Source organism: Somniosus microcephalus, chromosome 2 (assembly GCF_052327205.1).
Source record: "Somniosus microcephalus isolate GS21.2 chromosome 2, FLI_Smic_1.0, whole genome shotgun sequence".
NCBI classification, from domain to species: Eukaryota; Metazoa; Chordata; class Chondrichthyes; order Squaliformes; family Somniosidae; genus Somniosus; species Somniosus microcephalus.
In genome coordinates, this window is record NC_140988.1 from 181,896,363 (window position 1) to 181,917,098 (window position 20,736).

At 41.5% G+C, this 20,736-nt stretch overlaps 1 protein-coding gene across 1 annotated transcript in view; it reads right to left on the reverse strand.

Annotated features, from left to right (window-relative positions):
* The window catches only part of adgra3 (adhesion G protein-coupled receptor A3), a 230,053-nt gene that overhangs the window by 57,179 nt on the left and 152,138 nt on the right, over positions 1–20,736 (reverse strand). The window contains exons 3-10 of the mRNA XM_085967682.1: positions 16,810–16,881; positions 13,098–13,169; positions 11,536–11,607; positions 9,322–9,482; positions 5,511–5,724; positions 4,529–4,693; positions 1,863–2,064; positions 283–432 (exon numbers count right to left, since the gene is read on the reverse strand). Coding sequence (XP_085823808.1) covers positions 283–432; positions 1,863–2,064; positions 4,529–4,693; positions 5,511–5,724; positions 9,322–9,482; positions 11,536–11,607; positions 13,098–13,169; positions 16,810–16,881 — 1,108 coding nt within the window. The remainder of the gene's footprint in view (positions 1–282; positions 433–1,862; positions 2,065–4,528; positions 4,694–5,510; positions 5,725–9,321; positions 9,483–11,535; positions 11,608–13,097; positions 13,170–16,809; positions 16,882–20,736) is intronic.

Sequence of the window (20,736 nt, forward strand, 5' to 3'; positions counted from 1 at the left end):
CCCGCCAGGGATCCACCAAAGTCGGGAAAATCACGGCCTCTTTCTCAGCAGCTTGCCATTCTGTATCTGACTTAGAAGTGCTTCACATTTGTATTAAGTGATTCATATATACAAAAAGTGGAAACGTGATCCATTCACCAGACAGAATATCCCTTACTTTTATCAGCATAACATTAATCACCCCGCCCCAAAAATTTTATATGTAAATTTAAAGCATATTTAAACATGCATAAATATTTACAGGTGACTTTCTGATAAGGAATAGTTGCAAAAACAACTCACCTCTTTGTATTTCTCTGCAAATCTGCCGAACTTTTCAATCATTTCAGCCACAAAGATGACGTCCATCTTATCTGAAAAGTTTGCAGCTTCCACAGTGTAAGCCAGAAGTTGTCGCGCGGTTGCCACAGCATTTGTAAGATTCAAAGGCATCTGTTTATTTAAAATCAAAAGTAAATAGTACTGACATAAGACTCAGTACCAGAAAGTTTATTGTAGCCAATGGACTAACCCGGATAAACAATTCGTAAAGATTTTGCATAAACTCCTATATTTTACCTTTTATATTGTATTCACCACCCATAATGTAAAAACACTCAAACCAGAAAACTGAAAAGTGCTGTGTTAACGACACTAACAAAAATACATCAGGAAAAAAGTTCCAAGAATTAATTGCACCTCATCTCACAGATTTATTGCGCATTCTAAAAGAAGTTCTTGCATTTATACTGTGCCTTACTCTGTTGCCAGAATATCTTTAAGTGGTTTGCACAATGAACTATTGTAGTGCAGGGATTGCTGTGCAAGCAAATGTCACTGCCATTCTCGCAAACATCAATGAAATGCATTTTTGGTGATATTGGCGGAGGTCTGGATTATGCGCTCAAGTCCTGGTGTGGTATCTAAACCCACAACCTTTGGAACAAGAGATTTAGGCCTAGAAATTCAGTGGCGCCCCGTCGCCAGAAGTACCGCCCCGGAAGGAGTCGCGAGCGCCCGCCGGAAATTCAGTTTCAGCACCCCAAACGGAAGCGCGGCGCTACTCAAGGCGCCCCGCATCCCTCTTGGGGCGCTGCAACTGAAAATCGCAGCGCAACGTGCTGCAGCGTGACGGCGCGCTGCGGTACTGCAGGCCTTCCTCCCCTTCTTAAAGGGGAGGGGCCTGCTGCAGCGCAATCGACGATCGCGAGTGCCAGCAAAAGAGCCCGACACCGAGGAGAAGTGCCGGGCTTTTGGGACACAGCCGGCACAACGCGCCGGGGGGGGGGGGGGGGGGGGGGGGGGAGGAGCTCAGGAGGCCGGCGCGAAGAGGTGCTGGCAGGTGGCCAGCAATAAAAATGGCCGCTGCGCACCTCAGCGCCTCTACCGCCGCAGGTAGGCCCCCCCTGAACCGGTCGGCGTTAAAGCAGGGGGCACTACCAAATTTGCCGATCGGGGCGGTAGCGGGGCGCTGCGCACACCGATGATGTCATCGGTGGCAGCGCAGCGCTAATAGCTAGCGCCGCCATTAGCGCCCCGCTAAATTTAGCGGGAGGCGTGGCCAGTGGTGCAAAACCCACTAAGTGCCCTCTTTGGGCGCTAACAGGTGGCACAGCCCACTGAATTTCTAGGCCTTAATAAAGTCCCACAGAGTCAAGCTGACACACAATCTACAACATGTAATAAGTGGAGCTTAGCAATGACAAACTGCTGCTCAACTATAAAAAAGTATCTTGCGTATCACAATGTGCATTGCTGTATTACTTTAAGTGAATACCATCTTTACATTTATTTTCTAAGTGAATTTACTATATAAATTTAAGCTTGAATATTTATACAGCATGAGAAAATTTGTCTAATACAAGCGAGCACTCGTTATGTACCTGGTTAAACATGTAAAGCACCCGTGTAACATCATTTGCATACTGACATCGAGAATAGTTGTCATCGGACCAAAATCCTCCTCGGTCACACTTGCGCCAAGCTTTCTTTTCATCCTGAGAGCCACCAGGGTATATACCGGTGCCTGCAGAGTAACGGGTACAGAGCAGGTAGGCAGTGATGCCGGCCAGTGTACGAGGCCACCTGTAAAGTAAGAAAATTCTTCTATTCAATTTACTCAAAATTAAGCTCAAAGCAGAAATTTAAGCTAAGTTTTCATAACGAGCAAAAAACAAGAATTTATTTTAAATCAACTATCGGTGTTAACAGTTCAAAACCTATCTATCTGGTCTATGATAATTTTGAATATTTGTTGAAAGCTCTTCAAATTGGAAAAAATACTCACAACTCCACCTATAGAACTCTAAAGAAAATAGTGGAAAGTTACTACAGCATTACACTAGAATTGAATTATTAAACTGGCTGGTACTGATATGTCTATAGCTGAAGAAATATAAAAGCAATCAGTTCAACATCTTAATTTTAACATTGTGCATATTATATATTTATGAAAATACAAAATAATGTCATAATTTAAGTACTGTGGAGCTCATAACAATGTACACTATAGCCGGGCTAAATTAAATCACACCCTTTACAAATTGGAAGCTACATAGGACTTTATAACCTAACATCATCCATGCTTTTGAAATTCTGTAACTGATGACCACTCTAAATGCTATCACACAAAATAATTTGGTATATAGTCTTTGTTGAGGGAGGGAATCAGGGGAAAAACTGCTACTCTAGAAGCAGCAAAAATAAGAATTCAAAAATACAGATCAGAAATTATAAGAAAAACAGCACAAACAGAATGAATGGGAGAGGAGCGAATAAATATAGCAGTCTAACATACTCTTTAGCTGCATAAGGACTAGCACTGCATTTTCTAACATTTTGAGAACATGTCGACATATCAGTGTACAGTGTAGACAACCATTTGAAATAATAGTGAAATGTACCCATACTCCAGGGAGTGGGGGGGGGGGGGGGAATCTTGTGTAGACTTTTACAGTGAGTCTAATATGGTCCCTCTTACCTACATGGGCGAGATGTACTAATTCAGCATGAACAAAATATTGAACACGGGGAATTTCTAGTTTGTATGGCTCAGCTACTGGAACTTAGAATAGTTATATCTGCAGGAGCGGTAAATATTTATTAGTAGCTCTCTTGTAGCATTGCTCATGATTCAGAGGATACACCATTTTATGACAATAGCAGCTTATTCCATGAAATGCACAATGAGGGCCTCCCATCTTCCACCCTCCATAAACTTGAGCTCATTCAAAACTCTGCTGCCCGTATCCCAACTCCCACCAAGGTCCGTTCATCCGTCACTCCTTTACTCGCTGAGCTACATTGGCTCCCAGTCCACCAACGCCTCAAATTTAAAATCCTCACCCTTATGTCCAAATCCCTCCATGGCCTCACCCCTCCCTACCTTTAAAATCCTCCAGCCCTGCAAACCTCTGAATTCTGCATTCCTCCAACTCTGACCTCATGCATTCCCCTACTTGGTTTGCCGCACCTTCTGCCCTCTCAGCCCTAAGCTCTGGAGAGGCAGAGGCTGGAAATTGAAGTACAGCCAGTTAGCTTTTACAGCTAGTGGTTGACCAGAAATAAACAAAAACTCAAAAGTGAGCATTATGCTCACCATTTGGGTTAACACAGCACATTGTTATTGCTTTACATATTACAGGAATCATTATAGAAGTTAAAATCTGGAATTACTATTTTGTTCAATCATGTGTATTATGCAAAATTAAAGCGTCCTGATTTAACATTAACCTCTGCTCACCAGAGTAATTATCAATTCCACCAGAAGATTGGCTAAACATGCAAGGCACATGCAAATAATAAGATATCCAGTTCAGCTCAAAAGGGGGCCCTATTGTTACAACCCAGCTCATGTTATTGTATAATTAGGTACTGTGCAGTATGGGAGAACTCCTGAACATAATACAGCATTCCTTCAGTGCTAAACTCAAGTATCAATCCAGATTACATGCTCAAGTCCTGAAGTAGGGCTTGAACCCACAATCTTCTGACAAAGGCGAGAGTTGTACTAACTCAAAATAAAGTTCTGTACTGTAACCCAAGAGCATTACACCATTGCAGTATCAGAGAATTATCATCCTATCTTCTTTACTGCCATTATCTATGTATATTTAGAAACCTAGTACTTATTGGTCATTTAGATAACCAATTAAATGTGCGAAGAAAAATTTTCAACTTAACCAAGTTACTATAAAATAACCACACATTGTTTTCACTATCTTCAAGCATCAGCTGCTCAAATTACCCAAACCCCTGTGCAAATTAACATAATAGTTTTTGTTGAAATTAATTTTTAGTAAAGGTCACACATATTCTGAGGCTAGTTTTCAAATATACAGTGCATCTCAATAATGCCTTGCAGTCAGCAACTCTATATTATCATTATAAACTCATTAACTGTAATCAGTAGTGTGATGAGCTACATTATGTCTAGTTATAAAGAAAGCACTTTAGTTCTAGACAATATGTCTGCTGAGAAAAGGACACCACCACAGATATGAAACCTGCTGCCAGTCTTTCATGAAGCTTTTTTGTGCAAGTTCATTACCTGAAATCCCCTTTGTTATTCATCACCATCTCCGGTGGGCAGTACTTTGCTGAGCTCTCCAAGACAACTATGTCAACTTGCTTTGTGTTGTTTCCACGTTTGGTTTGGACATGACATTCCCAGTTTCCAGTGGAACCCATTTGGATATTTGAGATAGTTAGAGTACTGCATTTAGAAACAGTTACATTACCATTCAACAGAAACACAGGAAGGAATACTCAAGTTTGGATAAAATTGCACTTTGAAAAACAGAATACAGTACATCATCTTACTTTAAATACCCACAGCTAGCTACAAAACGTGCAAGCATACGAAGTTCAATAACCATGAACTCAATTTTGAAATGGTTCAGTTTGAATAGCTTTGAACAGTTATTAAATGCTAAACAGTATTATTTTTTTAAATGTGAAACTCACTGAAAAGAGAGATTACTGTATAACTTTGAAGCAGCACAAAATCTTTAAGGATCTTAACCCATTGAGCACAAAATTTATACTTTTCTGAAAATCCAGTGTTATGCACTAAATGTTTGCAGGAGTCCAAATAGAATACTGAATTCCTGGCAATTTAATCCGCAATTAAAAGGACACTTTCATGGAGATCTGAAATAACAGAATATTACAATCTAGTAAAACCATATCTTCTGCATTTATAAAGTCTTCTGCTTTTGAGCAAATATTTGGAGATTTACGAATGCTACAAAATCTATGCTAAGCACAGTGTGCATGGCATCATAGCCAGGTTTTAGGTGTGTCCTAAAATGTAATAACTCAATGAAGTTGACTGGAAAGACGATCATTTTTTTAAAACACTAAACTGATCTTCATAAAACCAAGAGATGCATGTTTTATAAATAAAATGTTTTAGTGAAGATCTATTAGGAAAAAAAGACATTTATCCATGATTAAGATGATACATATTCAAAAAAGAAACACTCTTACTCTGAATTCCAAGATGTAAGTTACACAAGTTAATTTATTACCTTGCAATAAAGGAACAATTATGGATCACATTTTTTTCAACAAAAATTCCTTGGGACTCATCAGTTTCCACCATCTTTCCATCCTGATACCACAGCACTTGCATGTCCTGGTCAATGTAAGAAGCCATACACTGGAAAGGGAGACTGTCTCCCTCAAACACCACCTGACGATGGGAAGGGGTCAGCTGAAAGGATGGCAGCTCGAGAGGAGCATCTGCAATAACGACAAAGATATGTAAAAATGAAACCTATTCCACACGAATTGACTTCAGTTAGCTTACAGAATACAATAATGACACATTTATAAAATGCAAAATCAAATGCACAAAACAATTGTGTGCTCAATCTCGTAAGTGACTTGGAATCATAGGACCTGAATCTAAAAATACTGAGTTGAAAATCAGTAGGATATGTGTTCTATCATCACGAATTTGACACTATTGATGTATAGGAACTGTACCTTAAACAGAGTTTGAGAAAAAAAGAATTTAATAGATAACTGAAAAATTTAAAAATCTACAAGATCTGAGATTTGAATGGCTTCCTTCTGTGCCGTTATGACTGACTATCTACAGTGCAATTATAGGAAAATTAATTTTTAGCTGCATTTCAGCTGCAAAGACCAAGTATTTTTGATTCTCATAATTAATTTGCACTCCACATGTAATGGCAATAACTCAAAGTCAGTGAAGCCCATAAGAAAATACATTTTCTGTATCGGTGTTCAGGATTTAGACAGGAAACATGTTTATGTCTCTTATTGCGTGACACCCCCGCCTCCACATCCCTAAAAGTGATTTCCATGCATTATACAATGTATTTTTCTTATACATGTTATTTTCCCTATTCTGTCAAGAACAGAAGTCAGAATTTTTGAATGGCCTCAGGCAGTGACTGCTTGTAACTGCAGCCTTTGCACACGGACAGGAATGCAACAGCAAAGGTAAGGACTGAGTGGCACGTTAATGCCTGGCAATCTCAGCTGTTGTGTTACTTTCCACATTCTCCCACTCTCAGCATGAGAACTTTTCTGAAATTAGATTTGGGAGGAGGGTAAAACAAGTTTGGTGCTTTATTGTATACTGCAATGTACTAATGGGAGTGGCAACTGAAGGAATATAAATCTTACTAAAGAATAGCACCATCATTAGTGAAAGCAAGCCATCTGAAGAATGTGAATTGCAGACGCATCGTAACACCATCTGCAGAATGAGCAAAATCTCCATGTCACCTCAGCCAGTGCTCAGTAAAAGATCTCCATATACCTCATACAAGTTGGACCTCCTGTAAGGACTCTATTCCATTCTCCCAGTGTCTCCATCTCCGCCGCATCTGCTCCGACGATGCCACCTTCCACACCAGTGCTTCCGACTTGTCTTCCTTTTTCCTCAACCGAGGATTCCCCTCTACCGTGGTTGACACGGCCCTCGACCGTGTCCGTTCTATCTCCCGCACTTATGCCCTCACTCCTGCCCCTCCCTCTCGGAACCACGATAGGGTTCCCCTTGTCCTCACCTTTCACCCCACCAGCCTCCACATTCAACGGATCATCCTCCGCCATTTCTGCCACCTCCAAAGTGATCCCACCACCAAACGCATCGTCCCCTCCCCTTTCAGCATTCCGTAGGGACCGCTCCCTCCGAGACACCCTAGTCCACTCCTCTATCACCCCCAGCACTCCTTCCCCTTCGCCTGGCACCTTCCCGTGCAAGCGCAGGAGATGTAACACCTGCCCCTATACCTCCCCCCTTCCCACTGTCCAGGGCCCCAAACACCCCTTCCAGGTGAAACAGCGATTTACTTGTACTTCTTGCAATCTAGTATACTGTATTCGCTGCTCACAATGCGGTCTCCTCTACATTGGGGAGACCAAACGCAGATTGGGTGACCGCTTTGTGAAACACTTCCATTCAGTCCGTAAGGGCGACCCCGAGCTTCTGGTTGCCTGTCATTTTAATTCACCGCCCCATTCCCTCTCGGACCTCACCGTCCTTGGCCTCTTGCATTGTTCCACGGAAGCTCAACGTAAACTCGAGGAACAGCACCTCATTTTCCGATTAGGCACTTTACAGCCTTCCGGACTCAATATCGAGTTCAACAATTTCAGATCATAACCTCGGCCCCTATTACATTTTTACTTATATTTTTTATCCACACCTTTGTTTTGGTTCTCCCCCCCCCCCCCCCCCCCCCCAACCCCTTTCCTTTTTTTTCTCTCTCCCACATGGCAGCTGTCTCCCATTCTGCCAGTGCATTTCACACCTAATCTAGAGCTGTCTTTTGTCTCCACTAGTCCTATCACCATCTCGTCTCATTTTGAATACCTCTTAATGTCTCTTCTCTTTTGTTCTCTCCCAGCCCGGCCTCTTAATCTATTTCATTCCCTGTGCCTCTTTAGTCTTGATAAAGGGTTTTGACCCGAAACGTTGACTCTAATTTCTCTCCACGGATGTTGCCTGGCCTGCTGAGTTTTTCCAGCATTTTCTGTTGCTTTTTTGGATTTTCAGATGCCTTAAGTGCAGTCCATTCGTGACTGTGCTGCTCCTATGTAACATTAACATTAATATTTCGCTATAGTTTAGCTTCAGGAACATAACTGGTCCAACTCCTTGCTCAATATAATTAACAATCCCTCAGAGATTGAGGTAGAGTGTGCTACTTCTTAGTATAGTGCTCACAGTGCTGTCTTTACCCACTAGGTAATATACCTTAAGGGATAAACCATGACCTGCTCCAATGCCTAGCCTCTAGTGTTAGATGACCAAGACATGGCCCATGAGCCATTGTCCAGGCACTAAAGCCTCAGTTATTTCTTGTTGGTGCACATAACTTTCTTTTGGTATTGGCGTCAACCTTTTGAACCTCTGGGGCATGGAGGACTAGAAAAAACGACTTCCTCATTGGTGGATCTAGACCAATCAGGGAGCAGCCTTTACCTATCCTTTAGACCCGGGAAGTTCAAAAAGCATCTTTGTGCCTTCGGAGAGCAGACAGCAACAGAGATCACAGAGGCAGAAAGCAGAAAGGGCAGCATAGGCGCAGATCAGGCCAGGCACTGCACCAGGTGACTAGAATGCAGAAAGCAAGGAGCAGCAGCCAGCCAATTTTTGCATGGGAGTTTGAAATTGTTGTGATGTCACAGACATTTGGTATTGCTTATATTAGTATTAATTAATGGAGAACACACCAAGTGTTGCCAAGTACTTTGTTTAAATACTTGAGGTACACTCCCCGACTCACTGCTCAGAAACCCCTTTTAACAAACACGGTCAGACAACACAAGAGCTGCTAAAATAAATATCACAAATAAGCAGCTCTTATCCATTTAATTTTTTTTTGCTGGCCAAGGGGGTGGGGTCATGGCAGACAGCAGGCCCCCACAAATAAATCACAATTTGGCAAGAAGTAATAATGAAATGTATTTAAATGGATAATGGAGAATATCATAGCTTGTGTGTATATAAAAATGATGATGCTTTGCTCAATTACATGTCATTTAAAACAGAATATTCCTATGAGTATGATTAAAAGGTATATTTAACTGGATAAACTATTATGCAAGAGGTTTAATTTATTATTCCTTAACATTAGTTCCATGGTAGCCCAAGTTTCAGAGCTAGAACGTATTGATTTGCTTTATTGGGGAAACAATGTTGGAATTAACCAAACTTACCTTAATTAATGTGATTCCTAATGATTTAATAATTTGGTAAAGTAAGACTTCTTCCCTCCTATAATTGCCTTATTACTCAGTGAAGAGTTACATTAAGACTACTAGTACACAATATAAAGCTTAATCTTGAATTCTTACCACAAGTCAGAAGTTCTTGCTTAACACTCATCACAAGCTGACTTTGCAGAGACTTTGGGAAGGCACATTTAGTTTCTCGTACTGTTATATTTTTAGTCTTTATCCACTGAATCATCCAAAGCAAGTTGCAATCACACAGAAGATAGTCCGTCTGAAATTCTCTAACAATGACAAAATTAAAAATTAAAAGCAATGTTTTCAAATAGCTTTTAATTTACAAAATGTTGCTCTCTCAACATACTCTTAAGTTACAAAACCAGAGATCATGCTATCGATAAAGGGCACCTAAAACATGTTTGATGGCACTTAGAAAACTTTGATAAACACAAAATTAATTTAAGTGTAATTTGTGATATTTTCCCAATTTCATTGTCTGAAATTAGCGATTATGTAATTTTGTAAAAATGAAATAAAGCCAATAAAAAATCAAATAGTAACTGAAAAATATTCAAGTCAACAATAAAATAAAACTACATTTTAAAATTCACATAACTTGTGTGGAAATTGTGAGAATTTGAGAACTTAAAGAACCTTTTATATGACCTGTGATTTTAATGAAACCATGACATTTGGATCTTGCTCATGTACACACACTTTGTCAAAATACCTGCATGAACTATTTGACAGTCAGTAAATCAACAGCAAGTTTTTATTGGATAAAATAGCCAATTGCAAATATATTCCATAATATAGGTGGTGCAATGAGTCAGACTATGAGCATAGGATGGGATGTAGGTTGTTTCCATAATGCCCCACACCATTGACTTGCTGTTCTTTGCACTGTCAGCATGGGGAGGTGCTGAACAGAGACCAGCTGCTTTGTTATTTACATGGGAGAAAAATGAATTGTGGGAATCATGCCCAGGGCACTTTCATGTAATTTCAAGTGGTTGACACAGAGGAACAGACAGAAGCATAGGAGTAGTTCACCTGCCTGCATTCTGTACCACAATTATTGTGTGGCACACAGAGGCCAAGGTAAGTGACTAGCTAATGTACAAAAGAAAAACAAGAAACTAGCACTAGCACAAAATTATAAAAGCAAAAATTAGCTATTTTTCGAAGACAGTTCAATACTAGATTGACTAACAGCACTTTCACTGCACTTCCCCGAAACGAATGAGGGACAATTTCACTTTTAGAGCTTCCTTTTCAAATTGCTCTTTTTCTTTCTTTATTTCATTCACGGAATGTGGGCGTCACTGACAATTTATTGCTCTTGTATGAAGAAATATCATATTCCATTTGTATCAAGATTTTAAATATAGTATATTCTATGTATTGGCAGAGCGCATCAACCAAGAAATTATATAACTTGGATAGCAATAGAAATTCTCTCATGTCTGTGACCTTCACAACATGTAATTTAGTGGCTAAAGCAATAGTTAAAGTGGAATTTGTTAAGAGGGGGTCTGTAAGCCCTGTTGGCTTTTCATACCCTTTAACCCCATCTTTTGTCATCAGTTATTTTTTCTCATGCAAGGTAAAGATTCTGTCCTTCCCTGTATCAGTCAATACTCTATTACTGGAGGGGAAATATATTTAAACAGTTTAAAGACAGAATCTTTATTTTTCTATTAATTCCTTCACTGCCAAGTATGGGACGCAGCCTCTGACCTTTGGTATACACAGGGGGGGTAGATTTTCACAAGGCATTTTCCAATCTCCCACCGTAACGGAGGTAGAAGTCTCGGAGAAATGACATTAAACCGCCATTTCTTTGGGGATTCCAATCATCATCTACCAAGGTTACAGCGGTAGATCGGGAGAACCCCCACGGAAATTCTACCCCATGGTTTAATTCCCTATTTACCACTATGGGATACATATTGTTTTTAAAAAATGTAAAGCAGTTAATTTTTCCTTGCTCTGTGTAGCAAGTGGCAGAACACAAAGCATATATACATCTCATTATTTAGTAACTTTGTACATCAATTGCACAAAATTATTCAACATGAATTTAATATAGCTAATTATAAATTAACACTTTAATTTAACCATTACTTTTCTCTCTGGAATGTAAAATAAGTACATGGGTTAACAATAAATGTTTTAGGGAGAAACATATTAAATAGAAGCAACCAAAGGCTACCGCATATGTGATTCTTGTTACGTCAGGATGTAAATTTTACAGAGAGTGGAAAATAAATATAGATACAACTTTGAGAAAGTGAGAAACAGCTAAGAAATAATTAAACTCAGTACATCACTTACATGTATTTCAGCGACAGAAGGTTCTTAAATGTCCCTTGAGAGAGTGTAGAAAACAGGTTTCCTGAAAGGTTTCTGGAAAAAGAAAATCAGTTCAAAAAAATTAACTGATTGTTTCAGCAACAGTTTCTATTAGCGATTTAGACTTTGGAATCAAAAACACAATTTCTAAATTTGCAGACGACACCAAATTGGGAGGGATAGTCAACACCGAGGATTGCAACAAATTACAAGACATTAATAAACTTGCAGAATGGGCATATAATTGGCAAATGAATTTCAATATAGATAAGTGTGAGGTATTACATTTTGATAAGAAACATAGAAGATAGGAGCAGGAGTAGGCCATTCGGCCCTTCGAGCCTGCTCCGCCATTCAACGAGATCATGGCTGATCATCCAAACCCTAGCACCCGGTCCCTACACCGACAGCCATCCCGCTCAAGCCCTATCCCCGTAACCCCACGTATTTAATCCCCCCTAACACTAAGGGTCAATTTTAATCATGGCCAATCAACCTAACCCGCACATCTTTGGACTGTGGGAGGAAACCGGAGCACCCGGAGAAAACCCACGCAAACACGGGGAGAATGTTTGCACATTCTCCCCGTGTTTGCGTGGATTTTCTCCGGGTGCTCCGGTTTCCTCCCACAGTCCAAAGATGTGCGGGTTAGGTTGATTCGCCATGATTAATAAGGAGGTCACATATTACTTGGAAAATAAGAATCTAAATGGGGTAGAAGAGCAAAGGGATCTGGGAGTACAAATACAAATATCACTAATAGTTGCAACGCAGGTCAATAAGGCCATATCAAAAGAAAACCAAGCATTAGGGTTTATTTCTAGAGGGATAGAATTGAAAAGTTGAGAGTTTGTGTTAAACTTGTATTGAACCTTAGTTAGACCACATTTAAGGAGTACTGCATACAATTCTGATCGCCATATTATAAAAAGGATATAGAGGCACTGAAGAGGCTGCAGAGAAAATTTACAATGCGGATACCAGAACTGCAAGGTTATATCTATCAGGAAAGGATGAACAGCCTGGGTCTCTTTTCTCTTGAAAAGAGAAGGCTGAGGGCTGACCTTAAATAGAGGTCTTTAATATTATGAAAGTTTTAATAAAGTAGATACAGAGAGAATGTTTCCACTTGTGGGGAAGAGCAAAACTAGAGGCCATCAATATAAGACAGTCACCAAGAAATCAAATAGGGAATTCAGGAGAAACTTCTTTACCCAGAGAGTGGTGAGAATGTAGAACTCACTACAACAGGGAGCGGTTGAGGCAAATAGTATAGATGCATTTAAGGGGAAGCTAGATAAGCATGAGGGAGAAGGGAATAGAGGGTTATGCGGTTAGAGTTCGATGAGGAAGGATGGGAGAAAGCTAGTGTGGAGCATAAACGCCGACATGGATTGATTGGGCCGAATGGCCTGTTTCTGTGCTGTATATTTTATGTAATTAAATACACAAAATATATACTGTAGAATGTCAGGATCAAAATAAAGTCAAATTATATACCATTTTTAAATTAAAATGTGAATAGATTTAAACTGATCACTTACAATCGGACAAGATTTGATAAGCCTCTGAACATTTCCCCATTTAGACAGCCTATCCTGTTGTTGGATAAATCCCTGCAAGACAAAATAATCCACCAGGTTATATCAGTTAATTTATGTAATAGGAGAGGTTTTTTCCTTTTTGCAGTGTCTAATCTTATGAAGGCACACACCCATACATCATCTTTCTCTCCTTTGTTGGATTCTCCTCTCCCATGGCGCACAGCTCCATCACTGGTCAGCTGCCAAGAGGCATCCAGGAGCATGTTGATGTGGATTCCCATCAGATTCTCCCCTTCCTCTATGCAATGATGCTTGAACCCTCTTCAGCAAGGCAGCTGAGATCCAAAGCTCAGGGGAATTAAGCCTGAGACTCTGACCACCACACCAGTTATGAAGACCATTAATAAGCTAATGTGTTCTCCACTATCAGTATTATTTGCAGTTACTTTCCAACAAGCATCAATTTCACTCAGATACTAGCACTCTCGCCTGAGTCAGACTGGATTCAAGCCCCACTCCACAACTTGAGGACAAAATCTAAGTTAACACTTCAGTAGAGTACAGAGGGAATGCTGCCTTGTTGGAAGTGCCATCTTTAGGATGAAATGTTAACCTGAGGCCCTATCTGCCTGTTCGTGTATATTCAAAATATCTTATGGCACTATTCAAAGAAGAGCAGGCAGTTTGCCCAATGTCTTGGCCAACATTCATTCCTCAACAAACACTCGCAAAAAAAAAAACTAACTGGCGAGTCATTTCATTTGCTTTTTACGAAATATTGCTATGCGCAACTGCGTATGCGTGAAAAGTATAGGAGAAGAGCAACAACTTATGAAGCCAAGACAACAACTTGTATATTAATTGGTTTAGGGTGAGGGTGAGGGGGGGTCGGGAAGAACGCAATCAGATTTTCCTTCCATGAGTAATTTTTCTCCCTCTTCTCCTCTCTGATAGATTGCCACTCTCCAATTCTTTGCCTGTCTCCCGATACTTAGCTCTCTTGGTTCGATTTTAATTTGCTGGAATCAGCATCAATGGGGCGGTAACAACTTCAAAATTGTGTCGTTAGACTTACTGTCCCTTTAGTGCCGATGATCGTCCCACTGCCACTTTGAGGGTCCTACCACTGCCAGAGCCTGCCTGCCTGTTTCAGTTGGTAGGACCCTTATAATATGTAAAGCAAGATCCTATGATGTACATGCAATCCTGATTATCATTTTAGGATAGTACTGGTTGGAGCATACACCGTGCACTCGCCAAAAAGCTTCGCTGGTGATACAGGCATTGGAAGGTAAGTTTGAAATGATTTTTTGTGGGGCCAGGAGGAGTAGAAGTGCTTCACTGTGCCTCACAATATAATCTGGGCCACTGCCACATTCTGCGATGGCAACCCCCTTCCCCCAACACCCAGCTGGTAGTCTGGCAGCCTGAGCCACCCGATTTTGGGTTGGCTTGAATCCAGGGAGTTACTTTGGGTTGGCCATTTAGCAGCCGGTTCCAATTAAATGAGGCCAAAGCCTCAAAATAGCTCCGACCTCTTCACCCATGGAATGGGCAGGTTGCCAGAGTGCTCCACTGGCAAACATCCCAGAAATTAACCCCTCTCTCTCTGCATGGCTCTTACACACTATCTCCTGTTGTCTTCTTCCTATCTGTATATCCATAATTTCTAACTTTTGTTATCTCTTATTCGCAAGTTTGGTTTCTTTTGGTCTCCCTTCTTCTATGTCTCTCACTCTTTATATGTTTCTCTTTCTCTCTTTTATGTCTCATTCTGTATGTTTCTCACACAATATACTCTACAACAGTTTCTTTCTTTCTGTAGATCTCTCCCTTATTTCCCTTTTACCTTTCAAAGAGACCTGGAGGCAGACCTGAGAATTCAGGTCTTCAGACAACCAAAGATATGACCTCCTCCCTCTGTGCAAAATTGTAGCTCTCCTCCTGTGCATCCTCAACCTCCATTCGGAAGAGCCTAACCACTACAGAAACATTAGTGTCAAATAATATACTGGGGGGTCGCGCCCCTGCACCCGAAATTCACCGGTAGCACCCCAAGAGGCGCTGCGCGTGAATATCGCGGCACGTTACGCCGCGGTACTGCAGGCTTTCCTCCCTTTATTAAAGGGGAGGGGCCTTGTGCAGCGCGACCCAGGGCCCAGCTGGGCCACCTGGGACCGGAGTGCCGGCAAAAGAGCCTGGCACTCGAGAAGTGCTGGGCTCACGGAGCGCAGGGGGGCTTCACAGGAGGCCGGGGACAGCAACGGGGGCAAGTGCTGCCAGGCGGCCCGCAACAAAAATGGCCGCCCGGCACCTTTCCTTTAATTTACACCGCCCCGGCCGCAGGTAGGCCTCCTGACCCTGTCGGACATAGCGTCCAGCGGTAAGTCAGGGGGCGCTGCCGAAGACCGGGGCATGAGCAGGGCGTTGCGCACGGCGATTATGTTATCACTGGCAGCGCAGCGCCGCGGGGCGCTAACTGTTAACCTCCCGCTGAATTTCGCGGGAGGCGATGGCGGCGCTGCACCCAGGCACAAGTTGCTTTGCGCCCCGTTAGCGCCCTCTTAGAGTGCCAACGGGAGGCGCAAATCAACCGAATTTTTAGGCCTAGGAACTCCCAGCAGGCTGCATCTCCGGATCCAAGCTTTTAATTTTTTTCTAGCAGAATTGTGGAACTGTTTGCAAAAGGAAGAGTGGGTCTTAAATCCTGATGGAGAACTTGGCCCAGATGTCTCTTTTGCTGAACCATTCTAAGGAAGTTCACAATGCCAAACAATTTAAAAGTAAGCAGCACTCAGTGTCTCACATTCACCTGCTGCATCATGCGCACATCAAGAGAAACAAGGGGCTGGGGGTTGAGAGGAAACAGAGGTTGGGGTTTGGGAGGTAGAAATGAGCAGGGCCTAAGACTGGGACTGTGACTGGCAGGTGGAAGTGGTGGAAAATAGAAGTATATTAAAATAGCTCACACCCTAGGCTGTCAACCATTGAATTTGAAAGAAACAATATTGAAATTAAGGATGGATGAATGGGCTAATGAATGTATGCACTGTTATTGAAGATCTTAATGTAGTAGCCATGTTATACATATTGAATTAACAAATCTGCTCAACAATTGACATGAATCTACTGAATCACTTCTCTTTAGGTTCATATTGGAAAGTACTCACGTGGATTAGACAAAGACCAGCACTGAACAAACTACTGGATTTTGCAGCTCTACTTTTACTTATTGGAACCATAGTCTTCTAAATTGGAAGACAATGCAGAGTTTGGGCTGTACCAGCAGTAAGGGTGACAATCTGGGAAAATTCATACTTCAGGTTCAAAGCCCTAATATTTTAGTGACAGCATACAATTCGAGATGCATTATACTCTAGGTCCCTATCACAGGCTAAACCCAGACCAACTTAAATGTTGGGTGAACTTTCAACTTTGTTGGGGCGTAAAATGGGCAATACGAGATTGGCCGCCCATTATACATCCCTCCTCCCGATTTTCCACTCCGTGAAGTCAATGGAAATGAAAATCGGATGGGTTTATAAACGTACCACCGATCCGATATCACCTATTTTACACCCCGAAAATTGAAAGTTCCGACGGTTGAAACTTGCTCCAAAGCAGCACTTTTCAATTCATAATACCAATGACAGAAACTACAATAGGTTGTTGTGGCCTCATACTTGTATGCATCAATTATTTCAATACTCACAGTCTTTTCAGTGCTGAAAGTCCCCAGAAAGCACCTGATTCTATATTACTGATGAGATTGTTCCTCACATCTCTGCAAGAAAAACATTCAAATATTAATTGTAATGTTTATATTCAAATTAGTTAGAACACAGTGCTTTCTCTTCCTTTCTGAATGCTCCAGTACTAGGGATACTTGATAAGTAAAGTCCAAAACATCAATGAGAGTGCATTTTTCATGTAACAGCTCATTTTCTAGCTGACTCAGAATATACATGCCAATGAATAAAAATGTTTTGCTCAGGCAATTTATTGGTAACATTTTGTAGATGTGTGGCTAAATTACAACTGAAGTTACTGTAGTCAAACACTTAATGTAATGAAATAATCCAAAATCTTTGTTAAATGGCTTTTAAAAGGAGTACAATTAATGAGACTCGAATGCACTTTTAACATCAGCGTATTTTTAAAAAATACACATCAGAAAGACCATAAAGAAAAAAAAAGTGTGCATCTGCCACTTAAAACTGAAACAATAAAAATATGGAAAATAATAGTTACCTTGTTTTGACAATATGCCTACTTCTAAACCAACTACACTTAAAAAATATTTTGAGCTGGGTACCAATCCTCTAAAAAGACAGGACAATCTTTTTTTCACTTTAACTCTCTCCTCTTGCCCCAACTCTCCTAAAGGAAGCAACTCATGACAGGTTACAATTCCACAAGCAGCAGCAGCCCTCTAAATATGGATTATAAATGTCAGGTAGGATATTTAATCATGGACTTGTCACATCCAAGCCCACTCCTCTCTCCATCCACTATCTACACATGCACACCTCGAACAGGACTCAGTCTCTGAGCTGATTACCTCCACCCCAGCCCAAGGATATTGTTTGCCATTTGTAGCACTCACCATTGCTGACCCAAGTGAGAACAACAAACTTAACACAAATCATGCATCAAACTTGGAAGTTTCCTGGGGAAACAGTTCAACAGCCCACATTTGTATAATGTTCCCAATATATCCAAGATATTTCATAAAGAGGAAGGGGTTGGACATGGAGCAGCAATTGGCTGAAGGCATTGTTGGATGAAGAGGTGGGTTTTGAGGTGGGTTTTATAGATGAGTTTAGTAATGGACTTCAAGAGTGCACGGGCAGGATGCCTGAATGTTTTGCCACTGAAGGGAGCCGGGAGTAGAAAGAGGGGGATCATACACTAAATCCAAATAGAAGAGCAAAGGATGTGAGCTGGGCATTATAATGGCAGGCTGGGGAGACTGCAGCAGTTAGGTGGTGCAAGACTATGAAATTATTTTTAGATAAGTACCAGGATTTTGAAATCAATACAATGGAAAACAGGGAGCCAGCAAAAGTCAGCAAGAACAAAGGTGATAGTTGAGCAGGACTTGGTACAGAATAGGATGCAGACAGTAGTGCTGTGCGGTGAATTTCAGTCTGTGTAGGGTGAAGTTCCGGAGACCACTGAGGAGAGTGTTAGAGAAAGAGAGATGAGCTGGATGCTCAGCTCTGGGTCATGCAGTATGCAAAAGCTGTGCCCTGTCAGATCAGGCCTGAGTAAGAACCCAAGAAGGGGCAGAAAAAAACAAACAATCAGGATTACAGTGCTCAGCTTCTGGCAGGAGCCGAACAGGATGGATTCAGGCTTGTTGTGCCATACCACTCACTATATTTACCCAAGGATCAAAGATACGTCCACTTGATTTTTAGGACAAACTAATAAATTATTGATCCAAGATATAACAGTGCTATGATTACTTTACAGCGTGAAACAAATTTCTTCATATAGTGCAGTCAAATTTTAAAAACTTCCGAAAGCAACTGTGCTCAAAAGGGAAGGAGCTATTCTTGGATATGTATTGCCCAGTTGATTAGATTTAGGAGCAAGAATAGAAAAAATATATATTTTCTTGCTATTTTGGAAATGTATGACAATTTCACTAAAAATAACCTAGATTTACTGTGGAAGAAATTGGACTGTTGTGAAATATGCATTTTCTGGATAAGAGTTTAGCTGTTAATTTGTTCTGTAAAATAGTATCTCATCCAAACAAAAGTAATTGGCAGATCATATTCAACACTTAACTCGATGATGAAATTACATTAATCTTAGATTAAAACAATTTTGTTCCTCCTCCAAAACACCAGAAGCCAAAAAAATGATAAAAGAAGTGAGCTAAAGGAACTGTAGTACAGTAACAAAAATCACAAGTTGACTGAAGGACTGTGGGAAGCAGAGGAACCCATTAGTCAAGAAGCATAATTGATAAATTAGCCTACTTTATTAATTTACACTAATGCAGCACTATAACTGCATGCTATGCCAGCCAATTAATATAAAGGCCCTCTCCTACCCTTTCTCTCCCCACCTAGTCCTAGAAACAAATTGAAGAGTGCCTCAATGATGGGAACTACAGGAAACTTTGCGATATCCGGCACTGACGGGACCGAGCTGCTGCCGATCTATCAAAACTTCCGGATAGACCAGCACTAATGTTGAAGGATACAGAGGTTTTCATCTCCGTATCTGACAACAAACACTGTTGCTTAGCAACAGCTTGTAAATACTCGGCCCGTACCTTGGAAGTGTCTTTGAAGCAGTTGCTAAGCTACAGAGACACTTTCCAGAGGCTGACTGTTAAAAAAAATGCTAGAAGAAAAAAAAGCCTAACCAAAACGGCTGCTGATTTCTGCCGTTAGATCGAGGTTTCCGGACATACAACCTCCGGATAAACCAAAGTTTCCTGTATATGGTTTAAAAGTCAGCATTTCTGCTTATTACACATCAAGAAATTGTATCCAGCATAAAAAGAACAATCTGCAAATATATGTATAAGCTGGAGTGCCCGGTGGTGCAGAGGCTTTTTTGAGGACATGTTGTTGGAAGAGAGAGAGACTTTGGGGGGGGGGGTAGAAAGAGAGCGAGCGACTGTGGGGGGGGGGGGGGGGGAAAGAGAGCGAGCGACTGTAGGGGGGGGGGAAAAAGAGAGCGAGCGACTGTGGGGGGGGGGGGAAAAAGAGAGCGAGCGACTGTGGGGGGGGGAAAAAGAGAGCGAGCGACTGTGGGGGGGGGGAAAGAGAGCGAACGACTGTGGGGGGGAAGAGAGCGAGGGAGGCGGCGAGGGAGAGGGGGGAGGCGAGGGAGAGGGGGGAGGCGAGGGAGAGGGGGGAGGCGAGGGAGAGGGGGGAGGCGAGGGAGAGGGGGGAGGCGAGGGAGAGAGGGGGGGCACCGGGGAAGGGGGGGGGAAAAAGAGAGAGAGAGAGAGAGAGAGAGAGAGAGAGAGAAAGGGGGGGGAGGAGGAGGGAGAGTGGGGGGAGGGGAGGAGTGTTTTGAGGGGGTCAGCGAAAGAGCAAAAAAAATGTTTTTTCCAAAACGGGTGTTAAGAAGATGGGAGGCCATCTTGAAAGTTTTTAAATGTTTTTAAAAAGCTGCCACGGAGAAGGAACGCGCAGTCCGTGAAACCAACAGAAATTTTTATTAAAGCTGCCACGGAGAACGCAGAGTCTGAAACGAACAGAATTTTTTTTATTTTTTTTAAAAAAGCTGCCACGGAGAAGGAACGCGCAGTCTGTGAAACCAACAGAAATTTTTTTTAATTTTTTTTTATAAACGGGTGTTAAGGTGGGAGGCCATCTTGAAAGTTTTTTAATGTTTTTAAAAAGCTGCCACGGAGAAGGAACGCGCATTCTTGCTGAAAACACCAAGAGTTATTTTTTTTTTAAACGGCTGTTAAGAAGATGGGACACCATCTTAATTGTGTTTTAATGTTTTAGACATTGTGTTTTTACGTTTGACACATTTAAAAAAAATCGCTCCCAACAAATAAACACACAGGTGAGAATATAGATGTCGGCCACGCACCTCAGTTCAGAACGATAAGGCCCGCTCACACATGCACTGATTGGTCGATCGTCATGTCACCGAA